The sequence below is a fragment of the Equus asinus genome, chromosome 21 (genome assembly GCF_041296235.1).
Source record: "Equus asinus isolate D_3611 breed Donkey chromosome 21, EquAss-T2T_v2, whole genome shotgun sequence".
NCBI lineage: Eukaryota > Metazoa > Chordata > Mammalia > Perissodactyla > Equidae > Equus > Equus asinus.
The window spans coordinates 12,988,453-13,015,928 of NC_091810.1; the positions used below are offsets into that span (position 1 = coordinate 12,988,453).

General features: G+C 49.9%; 1 protein-coding gene across 1 annotated transcript; it reads right to left on the minus strand.

Annotated features, from left to right (window-relative positions):
• Positions 1-937: 937 nt before the first annotated feature.
• COPG1 (COPI coat complex subunit gamma 1) lies at positions 938-27,438 on the minus strand. Its single transcript, XM_044755176.2, has 24 exons — positions 27,265-27,438; positions 26,262-26,314; positions 25,729-25,809; positions 25,394-25,465; positions 24,873-24,952; positions 23,638-23,713; positions 23,295-23,387; positions 22,794-22,880; positions 21,289-21,446; positions 21,058-21,191; positions 19,020-19,087; positions 18,571-18,759; positions 15,661-15,756; positions 13,389-13,632; positions 12,519-12,594; positions 10,938-11,041; positions 10,338-10,463; positions 9,955-10,023; positions 6,805-6,947; positions 6,309-6,480; positions 5,522-5,619; positions 3,818-3,956; positions 3,509-3,607; positions 938-1,411 (listed from the first exon to the last, which is right to left on the minus strand). Exons 1-24 carry the CDS (start codon positions 27,299-27,301, stop codon positions 1,281-1,283), a joined length of 2,625 nt encoding a protein of 874 aa, XP_044611111.1. The 5' UTR covers positions 27,302-27,438; the 3' UTR covers positions 938-1,280.
• Between the last annotated feature and the right edge of the window lie 38 nt (positions 27,439-27,476).

A 27,476-nucleotide genomic window follows, 5' to 3' on the forward strand; every position in this document is an offset into this window, starting at 1 on the left:
GCGCAGGCGCGCGTCTCCTCGCCTCACCCGCGCTCCACCCTCGCCTCCGCCACCCGCGCAGGCTGGCGTCTCCTCGCCTCAGCCGCCCGCGCCGCCGCACCCGCGCTGCCCCTCGCTTCCCCCGGCCGCGCGCCCGCCCCGCGCCGCCGCACCCCCACCGCGGCCCGGCCTACGTCGCCCCCCTCCCGCCGGGCCTCGAGCCCCGGGCCTCAACGGCGGCGGCTCCCGCGAGCTCCCTCCGCCCGCGGGCGTCCCCTCCCCTCCCCCACCACGGGGCGCGGAGCCTGCACCCTCCGGAAGAGCCGCAGGCGGCTGTGCCTGCCTTTGGAGACTCCTCCATCCCGGGGTTCTCAGAGCGCCACCTGCCTCCTTGTCCCCCCGGGTCCCCTCCCAGGACCACCCGCGGAGCGGGGCGGAGGACGGGTCTGGCGGGAGCAGCGTCGTCTCCGTGGCCAGCCGGGCCGATGCGCCGGGGAGCCTGGGCCCTGCTCTGTGCAGCGGGAGCCGTAACCAGGGCCGCAGGGCGTTGTCGGGGGACCTTCCCCGTGTTGCCGCCTGCCTCAGAGTTCGGGGCAAAGCTGAGCACCCATGAGGAAAACCTCCGTGAGCCACAGTCACTCTCAGACTTCTGTGGGCTCCAGAACGAGGCGTTCGGGGCCTCACCTTCCCCCGCCCCCAAGCCTGAACCTCTGAGGGGAGGCCTGGTTTTTTAAACGGCTTTACAGGTGTATTTCAGCGTCATTGCCTCCGCAGACCTGCGCTGCTCCTGTTTCCGGGCCTGGGGCTCCCACGCCGAGTGGGAGCCGCTCCTGCCTCCTGCAAAGTACAGCAGCCAAAGGGCTGTGGGTGCAAAGGGGACAGAGCAGGTGTTCTCGGTGGGGCGGCCTCGAAGGGGAAGGTGGAGCCCTGAAGCATGAGCCTGCAGAAGTAACAGTCGTTCAGTAAATACGTGCTGATTTATTTATAGGGACAAGATGGTTTTAGGGGGGATAAATTCGAGAGGAGATGCAAGCATTTTATTCATCTGCAATGTCCCTTCCCTGGCAGCCAGGGCAGCCAGTTCTAGGACAAGCTAAAACCATCCTCTATTTAAAAAAAAAAAGTTACCCCTAGTAGTCCCGAGGCAGAGATTAAATTAAAAAGAAAACACCCTCAATGATTCCTAATTGTTTCTGAATACACAGGCTTGAGGAGTTTCTACTGGGTTCAGGAGGACGCGCTGTGACTTCTGCGTAGTGCTGGGGGGAGAAGGGTGGGAGCAGGGCCTATGCAGGCTGGCCTCAGCCCACAGACGCCAAGATGATGTCTACTGGCAGCTCCTCCGAACTTCTGGCTGTCACCTGCATTGTTACTGTATCCAAAAGCAGCAGCCGGGAGCGCACCAGGATGTCATGACCACCCCGGAACACACCTAGAAGGGAAGAGACAATAAATACAGGAGTGTAAGGCAGAAGGGGCTGCAGAGGCTAGGCTGAGGGTGGCGTTTGCAGCCACTGATCCGGGCAGCTCTGGTGCAGTGAAATGGGAGTGGCCTGGAACCAGGAGAGCTGGGCTGAAATCCCTGAGGCTCACGTGCCTTACTCCGCTTCTCTCAGCTGCAGTATCCTCATCTACAAAGTGGAGGAGATAATACTAACCGTATTTCAAGCTTCTGCCAAGCTCAAATACATTAACAGACATACAAGCCTCGTCCCTGATGTCAGAGGCTCTCACACGTTGGCTGGATCTAAGAGCACGATGAAGGGACAGCCCCCACCGTGACAAAACTGCAGAGCAGGTGTCTGGAAGACCCAAGGACTGAGGGGCTTCAGTGGGCTTGGGGGCTGTCAGCTGTGAGCAGGGCACCAAAGCAGAGCTCCCTTCCCAACCCTGTTTATAAACTCTCAGCAAAAAGCATCTCCCATTTCCTTCTGTTCACTGTTTTACATGTGATAACTGTATTGCCCCTCCCCTTAAATAAAGAGTCATTATCTCTTAGAGAAACATCCAGAAACAGAAATATTTATATACAAAATGCTTTATCTAGAATTTGCTTTAAAATAATCTAAGGGAGGGGCTGGCCCTGTGGCCGAGTGGTTAAGTTCACCTGCTCCACTTCAGTGGCCTAGGGTTCACCAGTTCGGATTCTGCGTGCAGACCTACACACTGCTCAAGCCATGCTGTGGCGGCATCCCACACAGAACTAGAATGACTTACAACTAGGATATACAACTGTGTGCTGGGGCTTTGGGGAGGAAAAAACAAAAGAGGAGGATTGGCAACAGATGTTAGCTCAGGGCCAATCTTACTCACCCTCCCCCCCCCAAAAAAAATCTAAGGGAGAGAATGGGTGGGGGTATAGATGCTATTAGTTGTTTTAGCTGGAAGATGGGCACTCAGAGGTTCATTGTACTATTCAATTTTTGTGTATGTTTGAAAATTTCCAAGATGAATGCTTAAAATTCCATTCCTATTAGAAAAGACCAACAACCCAGTAGAAAATTGGATGAAGGATATGAAAATAATTCATAGAAAAGGAAACACAATGGCACTTAACGTTTGACAAGATGCTTAACTTCATTCAATATACAAGAAATGTAAAATAAATCTACACTAAGACACCATTTTTCACTAAGGCTGATAAAGATCATAAAATCTGATAATACAGTGTGTTGTCCAGAGTGGAGAGGAAAGGCATACAATTCCTATGGAAGGCAACTGGAAATATTTATCGAAATGAGAAATGCACTTTGACCTGGTAATGCCTTGGGAAACTTATCCTATAGATATTCTCAGTGCACACGTGAAAAATAAAGTATGTGTGTATATATGTATATGTGATGTCTGGGATCATTCACTGTAGCCCTGTCTGTAACAGCAAAAGACTGGAACAGTCTAAGTGTTCACTGATACGGCCGGTTCTGTAACCTATGGAACATCCACATAGTGGGATACGAGGCAGCTATACACAGGAACGAGGATTCAGTTTGGGATGAGGAAGAAGTTCTGGAGAGGATGGTGGTGACAATTGCACAACAGTGTGAATGTACTTAATGCCACTGAACTGTACAAATGGTTAAATGGTTAAAACGGTAAATTTTATGTTATGTATATTTTACCACAGTCAAAAGAAACAAAGAATGAGGACAGTCTATGTACTGATAGGGCAGATCTCCAAGATGCACTGTTGAGTGAAAAACCAGGTCCAGAGCAATGTACATACCATGTGTACATAAACATTTGAGTTAAAAAAGGGAAATGTGTCTGTATTCACTTTACTATCCACAGAATCCCTGGAGGACAGAGCGGCATTGCCTGTAATAGTGACACTGGCCGCCTGTGGAAGGGAACCGATGACTGGCAGCAAGGGTTGGGAGGGGACATTTCACTGCGGGTCTTTTCGCCCCTGGTGAGCCATCGGCACTGTGAGTTGGGATCCCTGTGTTCCCAGTGGGCGTGCATTCCCAGGATGCAGTGGCGTCTGCACTGCGAGCTGCCCAGGCCCCTCCCACTCAGAAATGCCGCTTACCAGCCAGGAGCAGCGTGTGGGTGTTCTTGTTATCCGGCACTTTGTCCGACCTCTCACAAGGGTGCATTCCCAGGAATTTCACAATATTGCCCACAGCCTCTGCACGGAGAAATCCCAGTATCATTAACCCACAGATCTTGTCTCCCTTTGTGCCACCACCACTCCCCATCCCCTAACCCTGCTCTAAGGGGCTTTTAATGAAGTGGCGTCTGAAGTATGCACTCTAGACATTGGCCCTGGATCCTTGGGGGCAGGGGGCGGGGAGGAGAGAAAGGGGAGAGGCACGCCAACAGTAGCCAAGGATTTTACCTTCAAGTGTCTTGATGGTCGACAAGGTGAATGTTTCCTCCTTCTCGAACTCATCTCCTACCTCATCCCAGGCTGCTTCGAAGTTCAGCTTCATGACCTTCTGGATGTGGTCAGCTACAGCGACTTCCAGGTCTTCCAGCTGGGGAGAGGGAGGGGGCCGTTAGGCACGCACTTCCGCAGGAGAAACTCCCTGCTTGTGCACCTCTGCGCCTCTGCGCTGTACTCGCTGCTCATCCTTTCCTGCAACACATTCAGCAGCTGCTTGCTCGGTGCTGAGCACTGTGCTAGGCTCTGGGGACACACAGCAACTTGACTGGGTCCCTGTCCTCAAGGTGGTCACAGCCAAGTGGCGTCCCTTCAACGGAAAACACCCTGACCCAGTAGCCACCTTAGGGTGTCAGCTGCAAGATCGCACCCCCTCTAGAGCCCCTAGAGTCAGCGCCTCAAGGATCCAGGGCCTGTAGAGAGCACTCGCAGAGGTCTGCCTCCTGTGGCTCGGTCACTCCTATGACTCAGCAGGTCCTCCCCCTACCTCAGCTGTGTCCTCTGGGCCTACCTGTCCTGGACGCCCACCTCCATCCTAGCTGTGTCCTCCCTGAACTTGACACACAATACTTCGCCCTACTTCGGACTGAGCATACCCAAAGCTTCCCCATCCATTCCCCCAACACATCTTCCCTGAGCCCCTACTCTTGTGGATGTGCCAGGTGCACATAAGCAGGACGTGGCTCCTACACAGCAGCACTGCCTCAGACCTGCCTCTCCCAAGGAGCTCACCTGGTCCTGGGGCAGTTCCTGCCCTTAGGGTCATTGCTGACTCAGGGAGGCCCCTCCTCAACAGTGGTGCTAGGATGACACAACCGTGCGAGTCAGTTATATTCCACAGTGACTGTCCCTCTAGTCATGAGGAGTTCTAGCAATCTCCAACCCCAGGCCGAGCATAACAGTCTGCACTCAGATGGCACTGAGCCACTGCCCCATCGTCAAACCCCAGAACGATCCTGCACTCGGTTCCATCCAAGCTCAGAGAGGTGGAATTTGAAGGGCTATTTCACTGCATCAAAGGACCACCCAGCAGACACAAACTGATCCAATTACTCTAGAAAGCAAGCTGACAAAATGAATCAAAGAGTCTTAAAATCATGCTTATCCTTTGACCCAATTATTCCACTTCCAGGAATCTATCCTAAGGAGATAATCTGAAATGCAAATAAAAATTTGCACCCAAAGGGATGTTTAATGTAGCATTTGTAGTGAAAATTTGGAATCCCAAATGCCTAACGTTAAAGGAAGACAGAGTCTAGTGAGTTATGACATATTTATGTAATAGAGGATTTCAAACTCATTAAAAAGTGTGTTTATAAAGTATTTATAATGACACAAGAAAATACTTACACCATGGTACTAAGTGAAAACAGCAAGATGTATAATGTATAGAATGACCTCAGCTATACAACTCCCTCACTCCAAAACCTCCCAAAGACTATGGGGTAATGTCCTCCTGTTTGTTTATGCTTTGTTTTTCTATTTCCCAAGTTTTGTTCTGCACATGAGCATGTATTTTTTAAGTTAAAAAAAAGTTTCAAAGAGAGCTGTAAAGCCCAAAACAGCAAGAAAGCGCTTCACGTCTCGTTGTCAGCTCCTGGAGGGAGTTGCTCTGCAGCCTCAGGCACAGAACTGAGCCTCCTGACACTAGCTTCTTACCACATATTCATCCTCATAGCCATCGTCATCGGTCTCCCCAGTGGTGGGGTCGCAGTCCTTGACAGTGAACTTCATCATGCAGCTGAACGTGCAGGCCACTGCAGGGAAGACAGGCTGGGTGGTCAGGATGTCCCCAGCCACTGTGGGGACGAGCTCCTCCTAGGGCAGGTGGCCATAACCTGCTCTCTGGGTGTCTGCTATGTTATCGGTAGCAGCAACACGCCATCCAACTCCACAAATCTGGACAGGGATGCCACCACGTAGAAGGCAGGAGAGTGAAACCACAGGTATGAGGAGTCTCCTCGTGAGGAAGGAAGAAAGAGGGAAGCAGAGATGCTGTGGGATGGCTATGTCCACATAGTAGTCACAAGCCCACTGTCCAAGGTCTGGGAAAAGCAGCTGGTGGTTTCCTTGGGAGGAGTGGATTTGGGATGGTTCAGTATCGTGCCTTTGTGCTTTCATGGTACAATGAGCACTGGTCTGAGGCCCAGAGAGACCTGGGTTCTGCCTCCTACCAGCCGTGTGAACTTAGACAAGTCATTCCACCTGAGTCTGTTTCCTCATCTGGGAACAGGGACAGCAGTACTTATCCCCATAGGCCTTAAGTGAGAATGAAATCAGATAATGCATGAGAAGTACCCAGGACTTAGCCATCATGCTGCTTCTCAGGACTGAAATAAGAGTTGAAGCTCTCATAGGAGACCAACGGCTAGTGCACAAGCTGCCCACCTCATCCTGATCCCAAGGGCTCCCACAAGGCCAGGGCAGTGTCTGGAGAAGGGCTCACCAGCTGTGGGGTCTTCCTTGGGCAGTGCCACCAGTGTGTAGCAGGTCCCAGGCTGGTTGTAGGGAAGGCTCCGGGCAGGCACGTAACAGAGCACCTCGTAGGCCTCAGTGGGCTCCATCTGCACCGTGACATTCTCCAAGGTCTGGTCGTTGAGTGTGTTCGTACAGTCAAACTGGACCACAGCGGAGAGGGGTTGCTTAGACACCACTCTAGGTCCAAGCCCTGCTGCCAAGAGGTCCTACCTCTCACCCTGTGGGCCAAAATGACCCCCATCCCAGTCCCCCTGCCCAGGCTCCCTGTCTCCATGCTGACACTCAGGAGCCAGAGAGGTCCTAGGTCAAGGGTGAAAGAGACATACCGGCTGGTGACAGATCCTGTCATCAAATTGGGCTCCCAACCAATTCAGTATGGGGGAACCATGACCCTACAGGACCCATCACCCTGGGACCACTGCCTAGGCCCAAGCCCCAGCAGGGCCTCAGCCCTCCCTGCTCACCTGGAACACCATGTGGTCAGTGAAGGTGTGTTTGGTGCAGCGGACAACGTACTCTGTCTCTGACTCAGTGAGGGCCACAGGCTCAGGCGACGACTTGAAGAGGGGCCCCAGCCCACAGAATTCTGGCACTGCCGCCAACTGCTCTGAAACCCACAGGCCACATGTCCACTCAGCTTTTCAATTCCCAAACCAACTTGTGATGGTTTCTAATAAATGTTCATGCCCAATTCTCAAGGTCTTTCACTCTAGTGAGATGGATGGATGTCTATACGACTGGGTTACTCGCTATTTCCTAAACATATCGGTGCATTTTCTCGTCTCCCTAACTTTAAATTGTACCACCCACCACAAATACTCTTCTCCCCTCCATCCCATGAAAGACCTCAGAAGCAATAAACTGACTGGGAGACCCCACTGTCCTAGGCCTAATCCATTTGGAGACTCCCTCAACTTTAGCTCAGCAAGGATTCTTAAAAGGAGGTAGAAATTAGGAAGGACTAAGACGATGAGATGAATGCTGTCACAGCTAAAGAATCAGGCAAAAGAACAAACTGGTCCTATACATTTGTCAGTTAAGACAAATGGCCAATAAGGAAATGTTTCAGAGTGTTGCAGAAAACCCAACTCAGGTGGTCTGTGGGCATCCGGTAAAGCCTATCCCTACACCCTGTAGCCAGGTTCCAGCACTGGGCTGGGCCCTCTGACCCGTCCAGGGGAATGAGGTATCTGGCAGCTGTCTGCACACATGGTGTCTGCCTATGATGGCTAGAGCTGCTGTCCCCTTCCCTGTTCCACGGCAGGGCAAGATTCCTCAAGCTAAAGGCACAGATCACCTGTGTCAGAATTATCTGGGGGTGGGGGCTTGTTAAAAATTCAGATTCCTGGACCCATCCCAAATCTGCTCTCTCAGAATCTCTGGGGTCGGGACGCAGGAATCTGCATTTCTAACAAGTTTCCTCAGACGACTCTTACGTATCCCGATATTTGAAGACCACTATGCTAAGATTTTCAACTTGTTTTCCCAATGAAATTGAACTCTGTAAGGACAGGAATTTTGCCCTGAGGGCAGGGATCTGCTATTCTGCCCTGTACTTAGTAGGTACTCAACTCATGTTTCAGGGATAGAGAGACAAGGGAGGCATTACTGTTATTATTTTGTTTTCTCCCCCTACAAAATGTCAGCCAATGTGACTGCGTCAGCCATTTGCTGCCTGAAGGACTGTATCTGATGAACATGCCAGCAAAAAGAGCCCAGAAAGAACCAGCTTAGATATCAGGAGGAACCTTTGGGCCTCCATGATCATTGGTCATCAGAGTGCTTTTCTACGGGAATTTATTTCACTGGTCGTCAGGTCTCTAGACCTAACACTTACTACCTGGGGGGTTCTGCTAGTAGCTATCAGCTAATGCCTCTGAGCTTCAGACTCTTCGTCAATAAAATAGATACAATAGTCTTGCTCACAAGGTTGTTCTGAAGATAAATGAGGCAGTAAGTGTCAAGATCTAGCAAAGTTCGTAGCATTTAACATGTGATGATAAATGAGGCTTTAGAAGACAGTTTAAAAATAGAACTGATACCCTGTACGAGGCTTAGGAGGAGTCTCCCACGGAAGGTGTGGCAGAATGATGGCCCCCAAGATGTCCACGAGCTAAGCTCCAACTCTGTGAATATGTTATGTCACATGGTAAAAGGGACTTTGCAGATATGATTAAGTTGGATCTTGAGATGGGAGATTACCCTGGATTGTTTGGGTGGGCCCAATGTAATCACAAGGGTCCTTATGAGAGGAGGCAGAAGGGTCATGAAGAGGCTACACTGCTTTGAAGATGGAGGAAGGGGTCACTAGGCAAAGAATGTAGGCAGCCTCCGGAAGCTAGAAAAGGCAAGGAAACGATTCTCCTATAAGCCTCCAGAGAGAGCACAGCACTGAGAACACAGGGAAACCCACTTTGGACTTAGGACCTCAGAACTGTAAGATAACCAATTTGTGTTGTGTTAAGCCATGAAGTTTGTGGCGATTTGTGATAACAGCAAGAGGGGAACAAATACAGAAGGAAAAGTTTCAAATTAGAGTGATCCAAGTTAGCTCAGGATCCTAGTTTTGCTGAATCTGAAAGATAATATGTTGACAGAAGACAAGATTCTGGAATGGAATGGAAAAGGGGGAATTTACTCCAATTCAACAATAACTAGGAGCCTACTGTGAGGAAGAAAGGCACTGTGCTAGGTGCTGTGAGAGAACAACAAAAGAACATGTGAAGAACCACACAGAACTATTTACGAGAAGACGGAAGAGCTGAGTAGAAGTGATGAGCTTAGGAGATCAGGGAGGGCTTCATGAAGGAAGAGGCTAGTCCTTAAAGGTGGGAAGTCAATGGATAAAATGGTCTGGCAGTTAGATACACAGCCCCTCCCCTTAAAAAACACAAGACCAGGGGCTGGCCCCGTGGCCGAGTGGTTAAGTTCGCGCGCTCCGCTGCAGGCGGCCCAGTGTTTCGTCGGTTCGAATCCTGGGCGCGGACATGGCACTGCTCGTCAGACCACACTGGGGCAGCGTCCCACATGCCACAACTAGAGGAACCCACAACGAAGAATACACAACTATGTACCGGGGGGCTTTGAGGAGAAAAAGGAAAAAATAAAATCTTTAAAAAAAAAAAAAAAAAAAAACAAAAAAAAACACAAGACCAGAGGAACGGATGAATCCCTAGACAAAACCTTATAAGGCAGCGTGGACTAAACACATCTGGAATCCGAAAAAAAGTACAGTGTCTTTGGACCCAACTGTGCTGAATCAGACATTCTGAACTGGCCTGGGCTCCAGCGACCTGAGCCCTGAAAACCAAGGCTGGGTGGCACTCTGAGCCAGTTTGATCTGGATCTTAATTCCAGACCCTCCACTTTCCTGCTGTGCAACCTTGGGCACGTCACTTTCTCTGAACTTCCAATTCCTCAGACACCAAATGGACCTCATACCTCCACCTGAGGGTCAAATGTGCCATCTAAAAGTCTTCTCAGGGCCCAGCACTCAGCACAGACCCCACAAATGACAGTTCTTACTCTTCATTCCCCTGAGGAGAGCAGCTACCCCGCAAAGCTGAGGAGCCCAAGTCCAGGTCCTGAGAACCCCACTGCGCACTGCCACTCACCCTGGAAGATCTCCTGCCGGGTGGCTGCCACTTTCTCAGGCTGCTTGGCTGCTGTGACGGGGGTGCTTTCTGCAGGAGCAAATACACATGGTGATCCACAACTCCAGTTACGGGGCAGCATGGTGTTGACCACAGTGCTACTACTTAGGGATTACAATTTCCAACCCTCCTGAGAGTGTGAAGTACAGAATATATGAGAAAGAGAGCAAATCTTTGTGTGTATGTGTCTCAGTTTCCTGGAGCCAGAGACAGAAAGGATTATTCCCTCCTCCCAGCACAACCCCATCCCTCCTGATTGGGTTTAGTGGCTTCGTGGCCAATGCAGACCCCGCAACGGAGGCCTGGACCTGAGGGCCTCTGAAAGGAACACAGGTGTTACTTACCTGTTCTCTGCTCTGCCATAGGAGTGGTGGCCAGGGGCACAGACTTGAGGTCAAAAGGTTTTTCTGACGGTTCTAGAGTGTACTGCTGCAGAGCCCTCTCCAGACCAGGGATGGATACGGTCAGACCTAAAGGCCAGTAGGAGAGAGGTCACTCTGCCTGGCACACATGACAGAACGAGCACCAGGGATCCCCCATGGAAGACTGAGGCCTGAGGTCTAGGCTGTATGACCCTGGGAAAACCACCTAACCCTCTGAGCCTCCACTTTCTCATCTACGTCCTCCTTCATAGAACTGGTGTGGGGAGTAAAGCATACACAAGAGTGACTCAAAAAGGGTAAAGCACTATGCAAATACGGCAGAGGTTTTTATGAACGACTAGCATTTCAATTCACTGGGCTGTTCCCACCCACAATGGTGTGAACTGCATGACCCTAGGTCTCCTGAGGTCACAGTGATGCCATGAAATTGCCCTCCAAGTCCAGCCAACAGCATCTTGCCTCAGATTTTCCCTGCCAACGGAGGGTGTACCTGCTCTGAATTGATGAGAAGAGCCACAGCTCCGATAGGCACCCAGATCAAAGACAGCCAGGGAGACTCACCATTTAGGATATAGCCTGCATTGAGGGCCTTCTGCTTCTGTTCCAGGACATTGAGATAAAAGGTGGCTCGGTCCCTTACTTCATTGTCATCATCCATCACACACCTGCAGCCGGAAGACAAGGTAATCTTGACTGGGGCCCCACAGGGGTGGCAGAAAGGATCCTGCAGGGCTTCATCAGAAGGTGGTGAAAGGAAGCAGGTCTTCTGAAGCTGAGAGTTCAGTCCCCGGATGTGGTATCCGTGCATCAAACACACATGGGGCCCAGAGAGTCGAAATAATTAACTAGGAGGTAGCCATATTCATATTCCCTGGACTCTTTCCCTAAAGCCTACACAGTGAGGGAGGCAATCTCCTGTATCCAACAGCATACATCAAAAAAAGAATTTAATATGACCCAACAACTCCACTCCGAGATACATCCCCAAGAGAACTGAAAACATGTCACACAAAAACTTGTACATGAATGTTCATAGCAGCATTGTTTGCAAGAGCCAAAAAGTGGACAACAACCTAAATGTCCATCAACTGATGAACGGATACATCAAACATGCAATGAAAGGTTATTTCTCAATAAGAAAGAATGAAGTACTAGTACATGCTGCAACACGGATGAACCTGAAAACACTGCGAAGAAGCCAGACACACAAAAGGCCAGACATCGTATGACTGCAATTATAGGAAACGTCTAGAATGGGCAAATCCATAGAGACGCAAAGTAGATGAGCCTAGGCCTGGGGGGAAGGAGGTTTGAGGGGAGGGAGAAGTGACTACTAAAGAATGTAGGGTTTCTTTTTGGGGTGATAATGTTTTAAGCTTAGATTGTGGTGATGATTGTACAACTCTGTGAATATACTAAAAATCATTGTATTACACATTTTAAATGAGTAAATTAGGGGCCGGCCCCATGGCCGAGTGGTTAAGTTCGCGTGTTCCACTTTGGCAGCCCAGGGTTTCATCAGTTCGGATGCTGGGGTGCGGACATGGCACTGCTCATCAGGCCATGCTGAGGCGGTGTCCCACATGCCACAACTAGAAGGACCCACAACTAAAATATACAACTATGTGCTGGGGGGATTTGGGGAGGGAAAAAAAAAGATTAGCAATAGTTGTTAGCTCAGGTGCCAATCTTTAAAACTAAATAAATAAATGAGTGAATTATATGGTTTGTGAATAATATCTCAATAAAGCTATTTTTTTTAAAAAAGAAAATAACCAAATTAATAATGATCATGCCTGGGTGGAGGGATTTTTGCATGACTTTGTTTTTCATGCTTTTCTATGCTATTTTTATTTTATTTTTTGCTGAGGAAGATTCGCCCTGATCCAACATTGGCTGCCAACCTTCCTCTTTTTGTATGTGAGCTGCTGCTACAGCATGGTCTCTGACAGATGAGTGGTATAGTTCCACGCCCAGGAACCAAACCTGGGCCTCCAAAGTGGAACGCACCAAATTTAACCACTAGGCCACTGGGGCTGGCCCAGTGCTTTCTATTTTTTACTTAAAATTCACAATTGTATAACTTTTCTCCCCCTTTTTAGTTAAAAAGAAACTCACCCGGGCCCTATGGCCCAGACTCACCTCTTCAGCAACACCAAGATACTGGGTAACATCTCTTCATTCTGTGCTCCAAACTTGGCCAGAGCACTCACAGCACCTGTGTTTATGAACCACATATGATTTACCTGATGGATGGGACAGCTCACCGCCTGGCACTTCCAGCGCTTCGAATGGGTCTCCGAGCAGAAGAGCCCCAGAGCCCAGCAGTCCCTAGCGAGGAGGCCTGAACCCACCACCAACACAAGCGGCTCTCACATCACCAATGGTGGATCTTGGCACCACCCAGCCTCAACTTCCTCATCTGCTTCATGGAAAAGGCAGTCCCATTCAGGGACTGTTTTCAGCATTAAATATGATGAGGCCACAGAAGCTGGCCACAAGGTCAGGCTTCTCAGCTTCTGAATACAAATGGCCTCAATTCGCAGTTAAGTTTTAGGTTAACACAAATGAGAAAATGAACTAATACTTAATGAATATCAATTACTGAAAGAGAAAAATATATCCAGCAGACAAGAGAAGAACAGTAAATTAAAAGTAAAATTAAGAATATGATCGTTGCACACAGAATTGTACACTCATTTAAAAGAGTGAATTTTATGGTATGTGAAATATATCTCAATAAGGCTATTATTAAAGAGAAAAAACTAAATAAAAAAAAAAGCTTAACACCAACATATTTAAAAAAAAAATCAACAAATTAGAGAGGCTAAGAACCATTCAACTAGACGACATCTAAGCATCAGAGGTCCTTCCTACAATATTATAAAAAATTAACCCTGTGAGGCAAGAACACCAAGTGCCCTCGTCCCCACTGGAGGCTCCGGCCCCTCTGCTGGGGCAGTCTAATCAAGAAGTAGCTAAGAGGCCAAGTTCAGCCCTGCTCAGACCCACCTGCTCGGACCTCTTCGTGCTCCAAGACCACTCGGTTATAGATGAAGCGGATGTACTTGGAGGGGTTGTTGGTCTTGGGCCCCTCCTGGCCCAGGAGATGCAGGATGCGAGTGGCCAGCACAGTGAACTCGCAGTCTTCAATGAATTCGCACAGGTGTGACAGCCCTGTCTCCTTGCTCTCCGAGTTCTCCTCAATGATGCTGATGATGCAGTCCACAATGGCCCGCTTGTACTCAAAGCCGCCCTGCAGCGGGAGGAATCAAGCTGAGCAAGGAGGCTGCTCTTGCCAGAACTGAGCCATGAGGCCCAGAGCTTAACCAGGACCAGGCACAGTGGTCCAAATCCAGAACCTAGAGGCAAGGAACCTGGCTCTCTGGGTCTCAATCTCCTTTTTGTGTAAAACAAAAGCCTTAGACTACACGCTCACTGGACGCTACTCAGACCTCAAGGTCAAGTGGGGCACTTTCAGTAGCTGGTTTGATAGAAAACATTTTGGGTCTTATTTTTCTTCCTAACTTTGAGACAAAGGCAGAATGGGTGGTGTAGATGCTATGGAAAACAGTATGGTAGCTCCTTAAAAACTTTTTAAAAATAGAATTACTATGTGATTTGGCAATTCTACTTCTGGGTATATACCCCAAAGAATTAAAAGCAGGGTCTCAAATAGATATTTGCACACCCATGTTCATAGCAGCATTATTCACAATAGCCAAAACATGGAAGCAACCCAACTGTCCATTGATGGATTAATTCATAAAGGCAATGTGGTCTATACATACAATGGAATATTATTCAGCATTCAAAAGGAAAGAAATTCTGACTCACATTACAAGATGGATGAACTTTGAGGGCATTACGCTAAGTGAAATAAGCCAGACATAAAAAGACAATAGTATATGATTCCACTTATATAAAATATCTAGAGTAGTCAAATTCATAGAGACAGAAGGTAGAATGGAGGCTGCCAGATACTGGGGGTAGGAGGAACTATTTCTGTCCAAGGGACAGGGAGTTTCAGTTTTGCAGGATGAGAAAGTTCCGGAGATCAGTGGCACAACAACATGAATATACTTGTGCTGTGTGTATTTTACCATATGCTGTTTGTACACTGTGTGAATTCCTTGTGTGTGTGAGTTACATTTCAGTGAGGCTGCTGTGTGAGCAGGTACTCTGAGAACCTTCAAACGCTACTCTCACTATCAGTTCTACGGCTAGCAAACCAGCCTGGGGGAGACCAAGAAGTTCAGAGTAACTGCGAGGCTTTGCTGGCAGCTGCTGTGACTAGAGGATGACGCCCCCCTGTGGGAGTGACAAACCTTTTCCAGCAGACAAGGTGCCATGTTCGAGTGCGGCACTCTAAGGAGTCAAAGTCTTTCTTACACTTAAGGAACCATGTGTTGTTCTGGGAGCCAGGGAGGTTGAGAGAAAACCATGGGCTTTGGAGCCAGACAGATCTTGGCTCAGATACTCCAAGATCAGGTCACCTTAGTTAGATGACCACAGGCAGGTCACTTCACCTCTCTGAGTCTCAGATATCTGATTTCTAAAGGGAGAAAATAGTGTCTGATGACAAGGCCAGTTACTAGGATCACAGACTGTACACTGTGAAGTGTCTCCAAAGTGCCAGGCCCATTAGCTGAAGGCTCCCTAGACGTTAGCGCCCTCTTCCCTTCTGACACTCCTGGGAAACCCAAAGACACACAAGGCAACGGTTCCTCTACTGCCTCAGTCCAAGGGCCACTCTGAGGTTGGGGCAAAGGGGCACCAAATCTCTGGGGACCAAAGCTAGCCCTTGAGCACTCTGCTTCTGCTCCTCTGAATTAACCGGTTTTGTTGAGACATCTAAGAAAGGTGGCATAAGTGAATCAGGAACAAAAATAGAACCAATGTCACAGTATTAGCACCAGCTTCACAAGAAACCACCCCTAGAGCTCTTGGAATGGCCCAGAATATTTGTATGCTAGACAACACCAGTACAGAGCACGTGTTTTGCCATCTTCCCCACAAACATTGCCTCGGGGCATCTGCTGTGTCTGTAAAGCCAGGGAAGTGAGTCATTACCATAATTACTAGCAATTGCTGCACGTTTTTACTGTTGGTCCGTGAGGAGTTTAAAGGGCTGCTGGCACCACGGAATCCAGCCAGTTAATAGGCTGATTTGGGCACACCCAAGAAGAACAGGCTCTCGGCTCCAAGTTGAGCACGGAGCCAGGAGCCAGGTCACTCCTTGTACCAGGAGACCTGGCATGTCCTGAATGCCCCCTACTCTTACCTCTTCCCGAAGCATAGTGAACAGGAAGTTCATAAGGACGGCGTGTTTGCGAGGATACTTCTGACACAGAGCACTGATGGCCTGGACAACCACCACCTGAGTCAAACAGACATGTGTGAGGAGCAGACCCTTGCCACCAGGATCAAGTCACTTAGTTCACTAAGTGCCAAAGGAGTCCTTTCCAAGGCAAGGCCAGGTCCTGGATGTGACACAAGGGCAAGGAGATGAGAGGAACTCCATCACCACCCTCAGGGAGCACGCAACCCCAGAGCCATGCGGGGCAGGGTGGCATGGAGAGCAGTCCGAACAGCCCCAGGTCCAGACTCTGAGTCCCCAAAACTCTGCTTTTCTACTCAGACCTCAAGGTAAGTCTGAGAGCCCCACTCTGGATGGGGCTCCTTGTCCTGCTGCTCTCCCCTCCCCCTATTCCCCTGATTCCCACCCACCAGCTTTTCTGACTCTTCTTTCATCAAGCCTGCCTCTGGGTATTCTGTCCTTGGCCATCTTCTCTTCTCACACAGTCTCTTTGGCAATCTTATCTCTTCCCATGGTTTTAATCACTTCTTCTATGCCACTGACGCCCAAATCTTTCTTGTATGAGCTCAAGTGTTTCAAATGTCTACCAGACAGCTCCACCTGCTGCCCACAGGCACCTCAAACTCAACACGTCTGCAATTACCTTCCCTCTTTCCTTATCCAAGACCTGACCCTCTCCCTCCTTCCCAAAACTCATTACCACCATCAACCCAAACTAGAAAACGGCATCATCTCTGACAAAATTCACTCCCTTGGCCTTCACACACACCTGCTAGTTGGCTCTGTTCCTTGAAGAGCTCTCAAACCATCCCTCCTTGCCCACTTCTGCAGCCTGCTTTAGGTGCCATCATCTCTTTTCTGAACTCCTGCGATAATGTCTCACCCTAGCTGATGCTCCAAGCTGCTCCAGAAGGATCTTTCGAATATGCAAATCTCACTGTGTCATTTCAGTATACAAAGCATTCTTAAAAACCCATAGGCAGAATTTATTTCTGCCTGCTTTGCATAATCCACACTATAGAACTTACCATATTATAATTACTCATATTACTGTCTGCCCTGATTAAAACTCTCCAATAACATACTACATAATCCCATTTATGTAACAATTGTGACACAACCTAATTACATAATTGAGAACACAGTAGTGGTTGCCAGGGGTTAGGGATGGGAAGGAGGGAAGAGGTGTGGCTATATAGGATAACAACACAAGAAAGTCTTCTGGCTATGGTACAGTTGAGTATCTTGACTGTGGTAGAAGTTTTGCAAGACTACACAATGTGACAAAATTGCATAGAGCTTCATACACACACAGAGGCACCTGCATAACTGGTGAATAAACTATGGATTGTGCCAATGCTGGTTGACATTATACTGTGGTTGTGTGGGTAGTGGAGGAGAGAGTTGGGGAAGGGGGTGCACAAGACTTCTCAGTACATTTCTCTTTTTTTTTTTTCCCTGCTTTTTCTTCCCAAATCCCCCAAGTATACAGTGTATATTTTAGTTGTGGGTCCCTCCAGTTGTGGCATGTGGGACGCCGCCTCAATGTGACCTAATGAGTGGTGCCATGTCTGCTCCCAGGATCCGAACTGGCGAAACCCTGGACCCCCGAAGCGGAGCACGCGAACTTAACCACTCAGCCACGGGGCCGGCCCCAGTACACTTCTTCTCTTTTTCTTTTTCTTTTAAAGATTGGCACCTGAGATAGCATCTGTTGCCAATCTTTTTTTTTCCCCCTTTCTTCTCCCCAAAGCCCCCAGTACACAGTTGTGTATTCTAGTGGCAGCTCCTTCTGACTGTGCTATGTGGGATGCCACCTCAGCACAGCCTGACAAGCTGTACCCAGAATCCCAACCAGCAAAACCCTGGGCCACCGAAGCACAGCACGTGAACTTAACCATTCGGCCACGGGGCCAGCCCCAGTACATTTCTTTGTAACCTCCTGTGAACTATTTCAAAACAAAAGTTAAAAAAGGGCCAGGTCAGGTGGCCTAGTGGTTAAGTTCAGCATGATCCACTTCAGCAGCCCAGGTTCAGCTCCTCGACATGGACCTATACCACTATGTTAGCAGCCATGCTGTGCTGGTGGCCCACATCCTAAAATACAGAGGAAGATTGGCACAGATGTTAGCTCAGGGCGAATCTTCCTCAGCAAAAAAATAAATAAAACAAAACTAAAAAAAAATTAAAAACTAAAGATACTTCCGAAAAAACTCTACAATACCTTCCTTAAAATCAAAACTCTCTATCAGGACTCACAAAGTCTTACATGACCTAGCGCCTCCCTACTCTCTGGCTTCATCACCTACGACTAGCCCCAAAGCTCCCAACCCCCTCACAGGCTGCCTCTCTCCCTCCTGTCCACAACAACTTGGCGCCTGCCTTTCATCCTGGATCTTCCCCCAGCCAGCCCTCTCACATTCCCAGACCATGCTTCTCCTTGGGAACCTCCACTGCATTTCCACTTCTCTGCTCTGCCAGTGTCTGAAATGATCTCATCGGAGCACTTATTTACTTGTTTACTGTTTACCTCCCCTCATTAGAAAGTTAGCTCCAGGACACCAGATCCCTGTCTTGCTCACTCCTATGTTCCCCTCTCCAAACACTCTACATAGTATACAACAAGTGCACCAAAACACTTCAGGAATTAATACAGGAATCCAAATGGCCTGGAAGCTACTGGTCTTGCAATATAAAGGAATAATATGGACAAAGGCCTACAGGCAGGACTGTGTGCATCTCCCAAGACCAAACCCTGTGAAGGGCCACATGCCAGCCTTCTCCATGAGTCCTCCAGCATGACCAGCCCCTCAGGTCAATCCGGCACGGAGGGCAGGCACAGAGGCTCTTCCTTACTCCGGGAACTGAGGGTACCTTGAATTCATCCGAGATCTCTGACATAAAGGAGGAGATCTGCTTCATGAGGCGGTCAATGCTGCTCTCGCTGCCCGTCTTGAGGAGGGTGGTGATGGCCAGTGTGGCAATACTGCGATTCGAATCTGTAACCAGGTTCTCCAGGTCCAGATTACAGGCTGTCACTGCTGATGGATGCTTCATGGCAACCTGTTTTAGGAAGAAAGAGATAAAGAGAATAGCGATGAGAGATTAAAAAAAGGACTTCTGTCATTCCACTGGATGGGTTTGGCCTAGTCAGAGGTCCTTCAGATGAGCTCATCTCACCATCTGGAAGAAAATAAGTGACCAGGGCTACACCTTTCACAGTCCAGGTCAGGGGCTAGGAAACACCTCTAGCGGGATCAGACCACCTCCCCCAACCCTCTCCAAAGGCCAGGCCCCCATTCCACCCACCCTTGGACTCTTACCTTATTGAGGGTGCGGACCGCGGCATAGCGGAGAGCAGCCTTGGGTGAGCTGCAGAAGAGCTGAAGCACTGTGGGGAGACAGATGCCACAGGTCAGGCTGTTTCACTGCCTGGCAGGTGGAAAAACCCAGGGAGGCCTCCAGGGAAGGGCAGGAACAGGGCCTCAAGGGCGTACAAGGGCTCTGAGGCTGCTCAGACTCAAACCCTCTGCTCAGCTCATTTCCCTGCTGGCACTCCCACCCCAACCAAGGAAGAGAGCTCTTTTCTCCCTGGTGCCAGGAGCAAAGAGGCCTTAATATGCTCATGAGAACCCAGTGGTTCTCACAACAGCTGCTGTTTGCTGAGCACCTGCTGTGTACCAGGCACTGTGTGGAGGAGCTGCCGTGCCTCGTCTCAATGACTCCTCACAACCCCACGACAGCTACTATTCTTATCCCTGTTTGACAGACAAAGACTGAAGCACAAAGGGGTAAAGCAACACAAGTGACTCTGGGTTAGCAGCCAGCGAGTGGCAGGAGCAGGACTGAAGTCCAGGACTGCTGGCATCTAAAGCCTGAGTCCTTGACTCCCATGAGGTGAAACTCTACGCCTCTCTTCGGGGGCATGTGCAGAAGCCAGAACTTCCTCAGTCCTGCCTTAAACAGGTGCCTCAGTTCCTCTCCTACATCAGCACACGGCAGGCAGCACGTCCCTCCCTGTGCTTTGGTTGTCAGGAAGCTCAGGGCTCCGTTCTGCACTCCCTATGTCGTGAACAGGACTGTTGTTCTCTGCAGGATCCATGTTCCTTTCTTCATAACTTGGCTTTTGTTCCCTTAGACTTTTTCAGCACCTATTTGTTTTCCTTAAATAAGATAACCCTTATTTTGAAGGCTCTGTCTTACTTATATCTTTTCTTATTCTGGAAACATGGGGACTATAATAAGAACAAATAAACACCCAAACCAGTGAATGGATTCATTTAGTTCTTTTGTGTTTGTCTCTGAAGAGGAAGGGAGACATCTCTCTTCAAACACAAGCCCCATCTCTCTGCCTGACCAGTTTTATAGTATTATTATGGACAATATTTGAAAAGCAGGAGGTCCAATCCTTCCTAAAAATCTGCAACTTGAGCTCTCCTGACATAAAATCTTGGCTTTCAATGGGTTTTCTTCTCTAGAATGCTCTCCCCCTCTCCCACTCTTTGAATCTGGGTTTAGAACCCAGAAGAATCTCCTCTTTTCTAACTTCTCAATGTACCCGCTTTCCAGTCCCAACTCCTTCACACACCCTCACATGCTTGCTATTCTAATACACAGTGAGATCTCAACACCCAGGGCAGGGTCCTGCACAAACCAGGCCCGATTACCCACACACTGGATCCCAACAACTTAACCCTGGTGGATCCTTCTGAATAACCGGAGAGAACACTTATGCTGTGTTCACCACGGTGTGAGGCACCGTTCTCAGCCATTTGTATAGATCACACAAGTTTACTGCCTACCCTGACCCTGTGTAACAGGCACAATTACCATGCACATTCTAGAGAAGAAGGTGGAGCACAGAGAGGGTAGATGACTTGTCCAGGCTCACCCAGCTGGTAAGTGGTAGAGCCGGGACTCCAACCTGGGCTATCGGGCTCCAGCGTGCAGGCTCCAAATGACTCCTATGTATTGCTGTCTCCTTGCCCTGAGATGGCTCAGGCCCTAGAGAGCACGTGCTGGCCATAAATCCTGGGTTCTTCCACCAGGCCCTCTTGCCATAGCTAGCCAGCCTGACAGCCCGCAGAATAGCTTTGAACTTCACCTCTGCCACTCGCCTCAGCCTCATCAGTGGTTAAGATGGAACTAAAAGTACCCTATCCCCCAATACGTAACCCATGGGAGAAGCCCTGGCCCAGTGCTGGGCAGAGAGTAGGGCTTACCAGGTACTGATGTCTTCTCTTACCATGAGACTGTGGCTTATTTGAGGGCATTTTCTTTCTTTCCCTCAACCCCCGGCCCAGGGCCCAGTTCCCAGCAGGCACAAACATGTGAGGCTGGGGTGAAGGAATGTCTGGTAACCTGACACAGCTGGGGCCAGCTCTTTGGCACTGCAGCCTGGCAGATTGACGATGGCCGAGGCGGCTTCATACACCACCATCTCATGCTTGTTGCGCAAGCAGCTCTCGATGAAGTCAAACAGTGGGCTGTCACGGCTACAAAAGAACAAGGGCGGCAAAAAGCAGCTGGGGATGGCCCAGCATGGTAAGCTGAATGAGGCAGCATCCTGCCAGAGGAGACAAAAGCTGTTACCTGCCATCCTCCTCTTCCAGCTGCTTGCTGGCCACCCGGATCATCATGCAATAGGCAAAGGGAGACTTGAGGCCATGCCGGGTGAACTTGCTGATCATCTTATTGACGGCCAGGCGGTCATTCTTACGCACATGGTACAGGAGCCCCAGGGCATGGTACTACAGGACAGGAGACAGCAGCAGAGCACAGGAATGTGAAGCTCAGGTCTTCCAGCTGTGTGGCCCTGGGTGGCCACCCCATCTCTCTGGGCTTCAGCCTTCTCATTGCTAAGATGGGCATCGTAGCAGCTACCTAACAGAGTGGCTGTGACAATTCCCCCAGATGCTCTGTATGGAGAGCCCCCAGCACAAAGCTCAACAAACCACATGAGTGTGTCTGCAGTTCTCGTTCTCACCCCTTGATTTCAGCAACGGCCTCAACGGGCATCATGAGTACAGATGTGGAGGGGAACAGATGCCACAGAGAGAAACAGTGGGAGGAGACCAAGCGTCTTTTGACAAGAAAGGGAAAGTGTGAGCCAGGCCCCGAGCACGGACGTGTGTTGTAAGGTGCTGTGCAGCACACCTCAGACATGAGACCTTACAACGTAGGGTAAGCCTTACGCAGGGCAGACCTTACATAGGGTAAACCCTACAACACCCTGATGGTAGATATTCTTATCCCCACTGACCTGCCCAAGGACTCGCGGCTGGTACTGGCAAAGCTAGGTCTGGAGGGCCTAAAGTCCAGGGACTGCTCTTCTGGAGATGCAAGGTGTGCAGACTTATTTCTTGTCCCCTCTGCTTTTTGGTTTCCTTGCCAGAGTGGCATTCAAAGGCTATGACATGGCAGCTGTGTGGGCCTTCTATGTGGGAAGCTCCTGTTACCCTAGGAAGTGTTCTGAGGGGCCACAGCTGGCCCTAGAGGCAAGAATCAGTACAAAGGCTGAGGAGAGAGGGGGCAGGTAAACACAAAGGAAGCACCTCCAGGGCTGTGGCAGATGAGTCAGATGTTATAGATGCCGCTGCATTTGACCTTCACGGCTTTGTGAGGCAGGGACTTTCACTCACATTTTACAGACAAGGAAATCAAGACTTGGAGAGATCAAAGGAATTCCTGGCCTAGGTCACTAACGAAGAGTTATGTAGATGAAAGTCCGCTAAGATTATGTCCATGCATCACCAACAAAGCCAGCTTGGCAAAGGCCCTCTGCCTTCCTCAGTGAGGTTTGCTACATGGCATACCCCAAAACAATACTCAGCTGGTTATCAAAATACATGAATATCTTGGCACCAGCTGGTAAGCAGTCTCTAAACCAATCTCTCCCAGCTCCCACCTCCCACCCATCCCAAGTGGTGCCCTGAATGCTTTTCTAAAACTCCCAAGTCTCCCCACAATCCAATGACAAAGGATTAAAGCCTGCTTTGGCTAGAGGCACCAGGATCTCCGTGGTGACTGTCCATTCTGGCCAGTGCCATGCTATCTGCCTAAGTATTGTAAATAACACTGCTCCACTCACATCTCACCTGGACCATGATGTTATCACTGGATGCTGCCTCCTGGGCCTCATTCACCCAGCGCTTGACCACGTCAAAGCTGCACTTCAGCAGGTGCTATGGGCAACAGGGCACATTAAGGACCAGGCAGGCAGAAGGGTCTCCCATCACACCTCCTGGGCTCAGCTCTCAGTTCAGCCCAGCTCTGGGTCTTCCCTCTCTATTGGCCTGGTCTTCTGACACAGTGCACAAACTCAGGACGGCTCCCACCCTCACTCTCCCCACCCTGGCAGAAGATTTCCTACCAGGCCCAAACTCCAACAACCTGTCACCCCAAGGGATGGGTCAAGGCCCCTCCTCAACCAACCCAGAGGTCCCCAGGTGCTTGTCACTGACAAGGCAGGTGGGACTCTCAGATGTGGGGAGACAGAAACACTTCTCTTTTCTACTGGAAAGCAACTCATATTTTCTTCAGTTTCCCAATCCACCCCCTGCCCCTGGCCCCACAGGGCCCCAGCCACAGCTACACACCAGGGAAGACACCAGGGCGGAGCTGGAGACACTGGGCACCTTGTCCACGATAGCCTGTTTCATGTAGCGCTCAATAGCCTGCAGCATGGTGCTCTGTGGGGACAAGGGGGGGTGGGCAGGAGGAGGCCCAACTGGTCCTCAGCAGCCCTCAGGAGGGCAGGTGATGGGGTATGGAGGAAGAAAGCAAATGTGTTTTTTGTGTTCCTGCACCGCCCCCCACCCCATCTCCTGGCTCAGTGCTTTGCCCAGGAGACGAGACCACCTAAAGCGTGCAAAGGATGAGCCTGAGCCTCGATGAGAAGCGGGGAAAGAGAGGGCTGGCTTGGCGGGGCAGCAGACTCACGTCAGTGATCTGGCAGAGGGCTCGTACAGCCGGGCCCCGGTAGTTGTCTTCTTTCCCGGTCATGTCCTTTGTCAGGCTGCAGGGCAGGGGAGAAAGCCTTGTCCACACACAGTAGCTTGCCCTGCCCTGCCCAAGCCCAAAACCCCACCCAGCCCTCTCCAGCTCCCGTCACCTCATCACCTGCCTGGATCACTACACCATTGTCCTAACAAGCATTTTCTCTGTATTCTTAATCCTTCCAAGCCAAACTCCAGACAGCAGCCAAAGGAATTTTTATAAAACTCAAAACTGACCAGGTCATTCCTCTGCCTTGACTAAAACATCCCTAAGGCTTCTGACTGCCATTTCCCTCAAGTGCAAACTCCTTAACAGAGAAGTCCCCAAACTCTCTCCTCTCCCAGCCTTTGCACATGCTGTTTCCTCAGCCTTGAGCACGCCTCACCCCTCACCTCCACCTCTGTCCTGCCATTTCTCATTCACCCCTCAGGATGCCACACTGACAGTTCTTGGAGGCCTTTCCTGATCAAATGCAAGCTGGGAGCCTTCTGGTCTGCTCTCACATCATACTTCCTGTGATAACCCATATGATACCCGATCTTAAGGGCCGACTGCCTGGTTATTTCTCTGTAAATTCTCGGGCTGCAGAGGCCATGTCTCTCTTGTTTGCTGCTCTGTTCCCAGAGGTACACACAACGACTGGTAGACGCTCAATAAATATTTTCTCAATAGACCTACAAACAAATATATAACATCCCCCCAAAAAAAATGTGGCAGGAAGAAATAAGAGAACTGAGTCCCAGTTCTTAAGGGCAGAGACTATACCTCAGTCACCTCTGTACCCTGAATCACTCAGCCTGATGCAGAAACCAACACTGGGTAAGCAAGCCTATTTGAACACTTCTGCATTCTTTATGTCTGCTTTTCTTGTGTTCTCTCCGGGTACCCACTAAAGTCTTCATGAAAGTTCCAGGCTGGCTCAGTTGACTAAGAGGCATCAAGTGAAGGAAGGGTTTGTACCTGAGCAAAGGCCAGAGAATTAAAGGGGAAACAGCACACTCTGGAGGCTGTCATGCCATGGGGTGGGCAGCAGTAAGTGAATGATGAGAGAGATAGAGAGGAAAGGACGCCTGGCAATATGTCAAACAAAGTCTCTCATCACCAGGTACACATGAGAAAAAATGGCCTCTGTATCAATGGAACCCATCAGAGGAGCCATCCACAGACCCAAGATGCACCTGCTGGTGACGATGATGACATCCTCTGCGATGCAAGACATCTCCTTGATGGTCAAGTAGCACATGCGACGGAGGGTGGGCTGGGAAAGAAATAGGAAAAGCCCTATGACCCCTGGCTCAGCATGAGGGCCAGGGGAAGGAAAAGAAAACTCCACTCTTGGGGCTGGCCCTGTGGCATAGTGGTTAAATCCAGTGCACTCCGCTCTGGCAGCCCAGGTTTGCAAGTTCGGATCCCGGGCACGGACCTACACCACTTGTCAGTCATGCTGTGGCAGCCACTCACATACAAAAGAGAGGAAGACCTGCACAGATGTTAGCTCAGTGACAATCTTCCTCAAGCAAAAAAAAAGAGGAAGACTGGCAACATATGTTAGTTCAGAGAATTCTCCTCACTAACAAAAGAAAACTCCAACCTACACAAAGGCAGTCCACACTGATAGGTGAGGTGACTTTCCCTTGGCCCTCCCACCACCCTGTCACAGGTGCCCCCTCTTGAGGAAAGCTGGGGGTGGCACACTTACATCATTGGACTGAAAGAGCTTGGTCATGGCAAAGAAGGCCTCCGTTGCTTCAGTGGTCCCTAGGTGCTCCCCCTATTTTAATCAAGAAAGAAGTCTCAGCCTGGGACAGAGGGGCCAGAAGGCCCTTCCTGCCAGATCAGTCCAGGCCAGATCTTCGGACCCTGCAGAGGGTCCATGAAAGGCAACATATCAGAGTTGGACGCTGAGGTGACCCAGAGGGGGGCCACTGATTACAACCATACAGTGGCTGTCGAACAGCCTAATGGCTGTTTGACTTATACAACCCCCAACATGCCCCGACACCGTTTTCCCACCCCCAAGCCTCACTCTGTTACCTGGTTGATGAGGTAAAGGATCTTGGTGAGGATGTGGGCACATTTCCGAGGATTGATGGGAGTTTCGTTAAATACACGGGCCTGAGAAGAAGCAACCAAGAATATTACCTTCCATCCCAGCTTATTTCCCTTCCATTGACTCCCTTCAAGCACATACAAGGTCTGAGAAGACTCAGAATAAATAAAGACACTTGCCTGGACAAGCTTATTGTCATAAGGAAAGAGTTTTGGATTTTTCCCCTTAATTTATCTATTAACAACTCCTGCAATCTTCCCTAAGCATTACTTAGGAATGTGCTGACTTATTGACTGATAGATACTAGTAAACACTTGTTAGCTAGAAAGAGAAATGAAGAAAACAACAGAAGTGTAAGTACAAGGAACGCTCTCCAGGAACAAAGTTTTCCTGTCTTTCTAAAAACAGCCTTCTCCTCTAGTGTTTTTTAAACCAGCACTTTGAATGTATTAGTATTCTGATCACATCAATCATGAATATTTATGATGGAAGATACAGGGGAGCAAATGACACTTGCCTCCTGGAGTACTGCACTCTTCTCAAGGTGCTGGAATGGGTTGGAGCCTCCTCCTACAGTCAGGGAACAGAAAACATTAAATAGAGGTTGTGACCCTGAGTTTCAGAAAGATGTCCCTATCATCTACCTAGTCAAGTTGCAACTCCTCTGGAATGGCAATCAAAGCTTTACAATCTGCCTATAGATACCACTGCTGTCCCACAAGGGAGCTCCACGCTACCCAAAACCACTTATTCAGTCACCCAGGAGCCCTGGTACAGTCCTTCTGTGCCTCTCATAGCATCCTGTCTTGCATTCATTTATGCAACTGGTACTTAACTGAGTCCCTACTATGTGCAGGGACCACCATCTCCCCCACACCTGGGACTCCTTCACAGAACGTGTCACATTTGTAATTAGTTACAGGTGATTATCTGATAGATGTCTGTCTCCTCCATTATGCCTGTTACCATTCTAATATTTCCAGCCCAGGCACTGAGTGTCTTACTTGTTCTACCGCAGTATCGGAACATAGTACAGTTCCTGGCACGCAGTAAGCGTTCAATACATGTTTGCTGAGAAAATGAATGAAAGAGTCACGGTTCTCAGCCACAGGACACTGCCTCCGAAAACTGCGCCCCAGTCTGGCCAACCCCAACGCAGTCCTGGCGAATCCCAAGAGGTAGGACGGACAAAGTAAAGGAACATCTGGCTCAGTTCCCTCCCTTGATAGATGGGGAAACTGAGGCCCAAAAAGGCACGTGACCCGCCCAAGGTCACCCAGCGAATCGGGGCCTGAGCTTACGAATGGGGCGTGGGGGGGGGAGAGCTGGAGAGCACGCTCGGGCTCTCCGAGGTCTGCCACTGACCAGTGGTGGACCTTAGTACAAGCCCCTGTCCCTCACTGGGCCTCGGCCCCGGGTCAGGACAGAAGCCCCAAAGGAGGGCTCCCAGGGAGGGTGCCGAGAGCCTGCGCGGGGTTCCGGCCGCCCCCAGGCCTACGTACAGGCCTGGGCATCCTCACCCGATTCCTCGTCCTTCTTGTCGAATTTCTTCAGCATGGTGGTGCCGCGGGGGCGCAACGCAGTAGCTCTGTACTGGACCGCGACAGCCAGCAACAGCAGTCGAGCGGCGACTCCACACAGCCCACTTCCGGCCGGCCACGTAGCCCTGCGCTTTGCGCAAGCGCACCCCGCGCCCTGCGCATGCGCACATTCCGGCCGCGCAGCCGCCTCC